The sequence below is a fragment of the Ammodytes marinus genome, assembly GCF_949987685.1.
Source record: "Ammodytes marinus genome assembly, chromosome: 1".
NCBI lineage: Eukaryota > Metazoa > Chordata > Actinopteri > Uranoscopiformes > Ammodytidae > Ammodytes > Ammodytes marinus.
Window position 1 is genome coordinate 16,625,596 of NC_137230.1, and position 10,086 is coordinate 16,635,681.

A 10,086-nucleotide genomic window follows, 5' to 3' on the forward strand; every position below is an offset into this window, starting at 1 on the left:
TTAATCAGTGTACAGCCAAGTTAATGGGAGAGGAAAATACTTCTTGAGAATGTGATGTCTCAATTTTCTTTTTTTTCTGTGAACATGAAGTCATTTCTAATCAGGAATGCAACCTAAAAACCAACAGATGTTTTTTTTTTCTTCAGGCATCAGAGACAATTAATGAGAATATTCAGAAACACAGAGCATTTGTTACATTAATCCTGCAAAGCTATATTATGTTTGAAAGGAATATAAACACTTGAAAGATAGAAAGTCCAGTTTTTACAATCAGTGTAAAACTATATTTAAATGTGCATGTGTTGCTGCCTCACACTGCCAGCATGTCTGTATTAAAATTTAACTGATCAGTTTAAAGTGTGCAAGCTAAGCTCCTGTGCAAGGAAGCCATCGGTTGCTGTGTAGAAAAGCTGCCACACGGGGGCGCTATAGTCTTTCAGCATCATGCTTCCCGTTCTACAAAAAGCCTCGTCATTCAGAAAGTGCCTCAAGTAACAGATGTAAGGTTCAGAATGCCATGACAGGAGAGATCCGGCAAAAGATAAGTGTTTATTTTCTGAGTTACTTTAAAGAGTGTGCACAATAAGAGATATTTACTGTTTCATATAAAGCATTGTATATGTCCTGAAATGTTCAAATGTTTATGTTCAGAAATGTTTAAACTTTATAAAGGTTTCTTTAAAATAAACATGTCTTCTGATTTCATGTGTGAGCTGATATAGGACTGTGACAAACATAAGAACAACATTTCCTTTAGAAACATTTATTTTTAAACAAAGTGAAGATTAATCCCAGTTCTCTCTTGCTTTCATACTTAAGAACTTAACATCTGAGGACACTAAGGCACTGTTTTAAATTAACAAAGCTTACTGCAGCAAATTCTAAGTAGCCATCTATGGCTACATAGAATAAAAGGGTAAAGAGATCCATCTTATGAAATGTTCAGGGACAGTAAGTTTGTGTCGAAGACGTATACATTTTATACTTTGTAATATTTCAAATATTTCTGCATTTTCAATCCTGTTCTGTCATTTAAATTCATTAAAAAATAGCAGTTAAAAAAACTTAAACCAGATAAAATTAACAAAAACTCAGTGACACTCAAAGTGTAAATCTCATCCATTGAAACTTGCATCCTATCTCCCATTCACTTTACCCTTGATGCAAAAACCCACAGTGCATTTGCTCTGAAAAAACAAGAACAATACCATGAACAAGTGATGATCCCAACCCAAAACCATTGATGTGAACATAATTTTCACATGCTGAGCTCTACAACTCTGCTCTCAGTGCAATAAAACACACATCAAAGATAAAACAGCATCATAAAACAAGCTTTAAAAACACAGTATTTCTTCCAATTGTTGTAGTGTTCCATTTCTCTGAAAATAAAACAGTAAACAGATATCAATATTATTATCGCACAGAACTTTCCATGTAATAAGACAGTTTGATGCTCAGGTTTTATATTGCTGTTAGCAAAGGTGTAGTTAGGGACATATCACCATCACAATTTCATTCACTAAATATCTGTATTAATGTAAAAGTGGAGCTGCAGCATGAGGTGCAGCTGTAAACGTGAAACTTAAGATCACAATATCTCCATCAGTATCTCTTGCATACAAAAAATACAAAATAAATATAAAGCCAAAAGAGAACACCATGTGTCACTGCAAACGCGGTGTCCTCTAATTCATAGCAAAAGAAAAAAGTAGATTACATTGTCTGAAAAAACCTGGACACCTTATTGTCTGAAGCCTATGATATAAGAACCAGAACATGCTGCTGACCCAGGTGTATGTTCCGATACTTGTTGTTAGTGTATCCTCACCTATAAGCAGAGTGGCAGCTCCGGTACCCCCCCCAGCTGCTTTAAAGTATCACAGAATCCTTCCCTCAGTGCTGAGCAGTCCGGCTGCTCAGTGTACTGCAGAGCCATCACAGCAGTCAGGTACGTTTGAAGTGCACCTACACCGTGTAATATGCACAGAAACATATCAGGAAAAGGCATACAGCAGTAACCCCTGTTAATGTTATTTAACAAACACTTTTACTCACTGGAAACTTTGTTCTTCCCAAAGCAGTGACTCAACAGTGCAGGAACATCCTCGATGTACCTGTGATGAGAATGTCTTTGAGCAATTTGCTTTTTCTCTGTGTTTGGTACTAATAATTTACCCATGTAGGTATATGTTTTCATTGTTTTGTATTATTCCTAAGGTGTTTCAATGGTGTAGGTGCTTTAAATATCTCTCACCTCTGTTTCTGCGTGGCCACCTCCTCTGGGTTGGTGAGGCCGGTCCACGGCAGCGTCCCTGTGTGCCAACGCAGCATGCAGTAACCTAAAGACTGCAGGTCGCTGCGTTGAGACGGAGCTGAGGGGAGAAAAAATACACAGAAACGGTGATGGCAACATGCGTTTTTCCTTCACAAAACAATCCTCAGACATACAGTATCTCACAAAAATTAGTACACCCCTCACATTTCTTAAAATATTTCATTATATCTTTTCATGGGACAACACTGAAGAAATGTCAGTGTACAGCTTGTATAACTCAAAATAACTCAACACACAGCCATTAAAGCCACTACGAGTAACTTTGTCCGTTGGCGGACCCTTTGGACAAAAGCTGTAGTATTTTTACGACGCCAGCTGTCGTAAAGCTGTTTTTGAGCGTGTGCCGGTCGTGCCAGTCTCAATTGATTAGGACGCAGTATAGTGCATGTCCGTGTGTTGAAAGCCGTGAGGGCACGGACTCTTTTCGTCTCCGTGAGATTGGTTAGTGTCTCTGCATTAACTAATGCCGGTCAGTGCCACACACACCTGATTGCAATGAGTTGATGCAGTGTCACCTAACTACTCTCACGGAGCTGAAAGATTACGTGTCCTCACAGAAAGCGAGAGACGGCAGTTAGTATGGATCACGATGAGGTAATGTGTTTATATTGTTGTAAATAATGACTATTTCAGATGAATAATGGTCATCTGATGATGGTGAAGCAAAGTAAACTTTGTGTTAGTACCACTCATTCATTTAGGAGTAAACACTGCAGTCTAGTTCACTCCTGTGTAATTGTATACACGTTGCCTGGCAACGCCCTCACCTCCTCCCGCCCGTCTATCACTCTCCCTTTTAGCTTTTCTTCATTGCATTTTCTTTTTTTTTCTTTGATGGTTCAGCCCCGTTATCAGTCATTATGACGACAAATAACTGTCTCAAACAAGGCTCCCCTTCCCTTCAGTATGGCACAGTACATGTTGGTATTCAGTGAACTGTAGCTCTCCAGTGCTGGCAGCAGCACTCATGCAGCCCCAGACCATGACACTCCCACCACCATGCTTGACTGTAGGCAAGACACACTTGTCTTTGTACTCAGACCACAGGACATGGTTGCAGTAATCCATGTCCGTAGTCTGCTTGTCTTCAGCAAACTGTTTGCGGGATTTCTTTTGCATCAGCTTTAGAAGAGGCTTCCTTCTGGGATGACAGCCATGCAGACCAGTATGATGCAGTGTGCGGCATATGGTCTGAGCACTGACAGGCTGACCCCCCACCCATTCAAGCCCTGCAGCAATGCTGGCAGTATTCATAGGTCTATTTTCCAAAGCCAACCTCTGGGTATGACGCTGAGCACGTGCACTCAACATTCGTAAACTGGGCTGCAGGGCAGTATTCCAACATGATAACAACACCAAACACACCTCCAAACGACCACTGCCTTGCTAACGAAGCTGAGGGTAAAGGTGATGGACTGGCCGAGCATGTCTCCAAACCTAAACCCTATTGACCATCTTTGGGGCATCCTCAACGGAAGGTGGAGGAGCGCAAGGTCTCCATATCCACCAGCTCTGTGATGTTGTCATGAATGAGTGGAAGAGGATTCCAGTGGCAACCTGTGAAAATCTGGTGAACTCCATGCCCAAGAGGGTTAAGGCAGTGCTGGAAAATAATGGTGGCCACACAAAATATTGACACTTTTGGCCCAATTAGGACATTGTCACTCAGAGGTGTACTCACTTTTGTTGCCAGCAGTTTAGACATTAATGGCTGTGTGTCAAGTTATTTTGAGGGAACAGTAACTGTATACTGTTATACAAGCTGTACACTGACTACTTTACACTGTATCAAAGTGTCATTTCTTCAGTGTTGTCCCATGAAAAGATATAATGAAATATTTGAAGAAATGTGAGGGGTGTATTCACTTTTGTGAGATATTGTGTATATCACCTTTTTGTTTCAGCTTTTAATAGTCAAAAGTTGAAAGAACATTTTAGACTGTCGGAATCAGCTTCACAAAAAAGGAATCAGTCTTATTATGTCCCTGAAGCTCGGTTCACAGCAGCTGATTAGCTGACATTAGTGGAGCAAGAAATCAGTGACTCACCTGCTCCCTTATGTGCATCCAGGCTGATGAACTCTACAGCACCCTCGTGTGGCGTTCTGCTGTCTTCACGGTACTCCACATGTTGTCCACCTGGACGGTACCTGAAGGCATGGCAGTATCCTACCAGGTATACCTAACACACACACAGGCGCGCACACACACACACACACACACACACACACACACACACACACACACACACACACACACACACACACACACACACACACACACACACACACACACACACACACACACACACACACACACACACACACACACACACACACACACACACACACACACACACAAAGAGTAGTCAGCATAAGCATATCTGAATCATGGAATCTGACTGATTTTGGGTTGTGCTTTGAATATTTCTCACCTGTGATATCTGTCCTGGTTTGATGTAAATGTTTTCTGCGTTAATATCAGCGTGAACATACTCGTTTGAATGGATGTAGTGCAGCACGTCTAGCTGTAAAGACAAATAAATGTTAAGTGAAGGGGAATCATGGTTGGTCTGCTGAGTTCTGGGTATTGTTTTGAGGACCAAGATTAAGAATATTGTCTTGAAAAAAAGTTCAAGACAATATTCACACTCACTATTCTGCAGGCGATCTGAAGAACCGTCTTCTCAGGCAGAAGCTCGTCGTCTGCCTCCATGATTGACTGGAGAGACTGGCCCATGTTGGGGAAAATCAGAAACCTAGAATAAAAAAACAAACATGATGCCGAACCAAGTTAATTTTAAGTTCTTTCATATAATGTGTATTATTCATATATTCACAGATGCACTTGTTTCACACCTGTATGAATCTGCATGAGGACCAAAGCCAACACACAAAGGAATCCCCAGAAAGTCCATCCTGATTTGTTTGATCCACTTTTCCACTGGAGAGACACAATAGGTTTTAATAGGACGATCATGTGTAAAGTTTGACTCCCGACAAAGCAGAGCTGCATTTATAGAAAGTCAAATATCTAGTTTTTCCTCTGAGACTAACACAATGATGCACGCTTTTGTCCACTGCTGCTTTCCGCTGAATCGATTACGAAATTAAATACAGTAAACGTTTGTGTGATATTACGAAACCAGATCACATGACACAACTGCCAGAGAGCGTCTTCCTGTCTTGCCCTATTTCACACCAGTCCTCTTTCTTTAACGGCCTGTTACAGCTGATATAAACACTGAGCAACTCAAAATGATCATCTGAACAAATAAAGAGTCCAGGTACGACTGCAGCTCTCCATATGGGACTCTTTAAGGGACTTAACCCTCACCAGATGCAGGTTTAGCAGATCTCTGCAGGAAGTTCTGCTCAGTGAAGATTTTCCCATCTTTGGCTCCCTAACAGAAAGAAAGATCAAAATAAATGTAACTGATCCAACTCATGGAGATACAAGAACTGAAAACGTTTTTGTTACAGGAAATATAGAACTAAATAAAAACAATCAATTTGTTGCGGTGAAATTCGAAGGGGGGGAAAGCCATTATTTCTGTATTTGTGGCATCTCCTGATAATGATTCATCCTTAAAATTGACTACGATTGCTGAAGCAACACGTACCAGCTTGAGGATGTGATTTGGGTCGTTGGAGTGGGATCGTGAAGCTGTTTGCAAAACTGAAAAGGAAAAAAAAAAAACAATATAATCCAATTGTGATAATACCAGCACCTCTCCATCATCAATGTTCAGTTAAGAGTCAGTTGTTGCATCCTGCTGCTGACAACTGCAGCTCTATCCACTAAACTAGGTCAGTCATGTATTTAATAAAGCTAACTGGACATAACAGATTGTAGAAAACATTGAAGTCAACTCGAGTTCAAATGCTTGTACAACAAAAATAAAGTTTGATAAGAAGTTGCAATTAAACAATTTTTCTTAGGAATTTGTAAGTCTTGTTTCAGTTTTGGTAAACCGTAAAGTAAAGTAAAGCAAAGCGTGAACAATACAAATGTTTATAAAGCCTTCACTCTATAATAATAATTATAAATTCTCCTAGCATTGGGATTATTTGGGATTTGTTGCAATCTGTCTTGTTTTAAATCTTAGTACACTTAACGACTTTTTAATTATACATTTTAATTACTTTCCCCTGACATCATGTTCAGTCTCACCTTCGTAGAGGAGCTCCGTCGTGCTCTGGCTGAGCAGTTTCACCAACTTCCATTTCTTGCCTGTTGTGTCCGTCACCTCCTCACCTTCCGGCAGTGGCTCCACAGCAGGTGTGTGCTTTGCCTTCTTGGCTTTGCTTTTACCTGAAACAATTAGAACAAATCCCTTTTGAGAGCTTGAAATAAGATGTGGATTTTGATCTTAACTGGTGAACTTGACCCTTTACTTACTATTTTTTTAAACATTTGTAATTTTTATTAATTTATTTATAAGACAAACACTTGAACAACTCAGCCAGGATTAACTTCACAAATGCAATTTTTTTTCTCACACTATTCACTATTTTTCAATCAAACTATTAATAAAACAAAATACATAAACACAAATACATTGTTGCTCACCTTTTGAAGGAGACCTGGAGATGGGTGAGGAAACCGGAGAAGAGAGAGACTTGGGAGAGCCGTCCACCATTGATTCTACAGCGGTGCTGGAAAGTTTCACTTTTCCCCGAGCTGCATGTCAGATACAGATACAGCCAGAATCAATAAGGATGAGAGAACAGCTTATGATGGAAAAGAAGAAAGACACTGTATTTCCCATAAGGAATATATTGGGTTTTGTTTTTGTGTTGGAGCTCACCAGCTCGAGGGGAATTCCTGACAGGGGAAGAGGAAGACCCCAAAGATGGTTCTACCTCTGGTACGAGTTTAAAAGTGACCAGGTGCTGCTTTATTAGAGGAGGTGAAACCGAACCAACTCTGTTATCTGTTGATACAAATCACAGCTGTTTTGTTCAGCTGTCAAGTTATTTTATATATTTACAAATATCTCCCCCCGTGACAGCAAAGCACAGGGTGTGCCTCCAAGCCATTTTATTACCTTTGATCGTGTCATCAAGTTTACTACAGGGCACCACGGATGCAGTGGCATCTGTACTGTTGAATTTAACCCCCCTGTCCGGACGAAGGGAAGTACGAGTTCTACCCAGCGCAGGACGAGTTGAAACTAGAGTTGAGGTGGTACATGAATGGGCTGTAGAAAAAACAGATTTACATTTTCAAAGTCACAGAAAGTCACAAATAAACTCCTAATATAGAATATGACATACTTTGTGTGGTCCCACAACTTGTGCTTGGAGGGAGGCTTGTTTTAGCAACAGACGTTGCTGCTTGAACTCGTTTGAGTGGAGAGAGACTTAAAGACAACGTCGAGCCCACAGGTCCAGATTCATCAAAAGGAGAGGGGAGCTTGTCCCCGCACGACGGACAGAATCTGAAATCAGGCTGCAGCTTTGTCCCACACTGGGGGCAGAAATGGAAAGGCATCCTGCAAGAGTAAACACATACATTGTTTAAACATCTGCCTTCCCCCCAGGGATTACATGCACCTTAATACATATTTCCAGAGATGTAGCTCATATTTTGGATCGTTTTGGCTCGACACACTGAATATTATACATTAAATACATGACCTTAGCTGAAATAATAATGGATGCAGTCTCCTCCAACAATTAGTTCCATAAATCAGCCAGATGTCTTATAATGAACCCGAAAAAAAGTATTTTAACGTTTTAAAACAATAATTCATGTTACAAATACAAGCACAATGTCTTATAAGTGTTCCCTTTAGCTCAGGTGCATGTTTTTTTCGGTGGGCAGGCAGATTTTCGTCAGGTGTAAAATGATGACCGTTGCCATAGTGTCCTCCAACATCCACAACAAAATAAACATGATGAGACGTTATTGTTTTTCATTACTGTCAACAAGTACGTATAATAAGAGTCGAACTTAAGCTAATGGTTGTTCTGCTCTAATTACATTGTCATGTTTTAATAATAACAAATAAAAAGAGGAAGTTAAACGTTAGCCAGCTACCATTAGCACTATCCTGGCAATGCGAAATTTAAGAGTCAGAACTCAACAGTTGAGTGGAAATATGTTTAGCTACATGTCGTGTGTTTTAACGTCGATAACTGGGTAGACAGTTGTTTGAGAATTGCATTATAAAATTGTTAAAGTTTCACAGATACCTTCCCCAAAATCTCCTCCACCTTTTAGCCTATTTCTGCGATTCTTCTTCGCCGGTTTAACACTCGTGCAACTGCAACTGCGCAATGGAGGCACTGCTGCCCCATGCAGGAGGACCTATTATTTACTATCTATGAGGAGGACAGGAGAGCTCGGCCTACAGCGAGGACATTTTCCACAAATGATGAGGATCAAGTCTGATTTCTTGTTGATAAAAAATGGGCTATATATTTCATATGGCCTGGCCCTAGATAACACTATAATACTGGCTATGGTGACTGGTCCTGGTTTTAGAAAGTTTTACTCCTCCAGCTAAAAACATTAAGCAGGACACGCCTCACAATGTGATCAGCCTGATGTACGGTTAATTTGCTTTAAGCTTTACGTTTTGGCAAATAAATAGTTTATAGTGTACACAAACAAGTTAAACCAGTTTAAAGTTGAGCAGAGAAAAAGATGAAGCCATGATGCGTGACTTAAACTTGATTTTTGTTTTTATTGTAACATTTAAAAAGGTGATTTTTTTGTGTATTATTAGGCTATATCTTAATGAAACACACAAATACAATATCTATATTTTTCTACATATACATAGGGTGAATACTGGCATCTTGGGACAATGGGCATCTTGGGACAGTTAAGCTTAATCTTGTTTTTCTTTTAATGAATAATATTTTATTTCTAAAATTCTACACTGAGCCAATCATGAGAAAGTTTGGAATGAAAACATATTGGTTATGTGGTCATGACATCACTTTTGGTGGCATGGTCTAGCCATATTCAACAGCATTGCAGTGAATTTAGATGAAAAGTCAAATGACATAGCGTTTTCTTGTAAATGATGTTAAGATCATAAAAATCTAACAAATGTATGGATGTTTGTAATGTGTATATATTATGTTAGGTAATAGAGTGGTCAATCAGAATTTAAAAAAATTATGTTCAGATCAATCTTATTTTCTGTTAAAAATGTGATTTTACTGGCATCATGGGACACAGTGATTCAAGTCATTTTAATGGGGAATTTTGTCCTCATACATTTAGATGGTAAAATTTGCAAATCGATTATTCCAAATAGCTTTTATTTAAAAAAAATCGGTTTATATTAGCTAGCAAGCAATAGCATCACATTTATCATTAGCACTGCCAGCTAGCTCAATGGTAGTTTTAGTGAATATTTGTTGAGTTAATTTTTTTTGATTTTCCTAGGCATTATAGCTCAACAATGATTAAGATAATCTGTTGCACCCTTCCTTTGAGATTAAAGTGCTTTTTATTTGAATTGCTACTGTTTTATTACTTCAATTTGATGTGTTTTAAGTGTCCCAAGATGCCAATAACAGGTGTCCCAAGATGACAGTAATGCCTTGAAAAATGTTTTTTGGGTCAATGTGTGTTTGCTGAAGAGTCATTCATCCTGTGTTTAATTTTGACTTATTTTTTCTTCTCTGTTGTATAGTAGAGATCTCAAGCTGTTTAGAATGGTATCATGTGATGGGAAAAGACCTTTGAATCATACTTAAAACTTCCACAAGACATATATTTTCGGAA

The 10,086-nt window shown here is 39.2% G+C and overlaps 1 protein-coding gene across 2 annotated transcripts; it reads right to left on the reverse strand.

Annotated features, from left to right (window-relative positions):
• Positions 1-1,254: 1,254 nt before the first annotated feature.
• Positions 1,255-8,592, reverse strand: vrk3 (VRK serine/threonine kinase 3). Of its 2 annotated transcripts, none has more exons than XM_080034058.1 (16): positions 8,538-8,592; positions 7,617-7,834; positions 7,388-7,540; positions 7,148-7,273; positions 6,910-7,020; positions 6,511-6,651; positions 5,960-6,015; positions 5,674-5,740; positions 5,196-5,280; positions 4,993-5,095; positions 4,772-4,864; positions 4,387-4,519; positions 2,258-2,375; positions 2,059-2,117; positions 1,832-1,968; positions 1,255-1,382 (listed from the first exon to the last, which is right to left on the reverse strand). In XM_080034058.1, exons 2-15 carry the CDS (start codon positions 7,831-7,833, stop codon positions 1,832-1,834), a joined length of 1,599 nt encoding a protein of 532 aa, XP_079890184.1. In that variant the 5' UTR covers position 7,834; positions 8,538-8,592; the 3' UTR covers positions 1,255-1,382. The 2 variants fall into 2 exon arrangements, with proteins under 2 accessions (XP_079890184.1, XP_079890185.1); XM_080034059.1 differs by having other exon boundaries at positions 8,559-8,584.
• Positions 8,593-10,086: the final 1,494 nt, after the last annotated feature.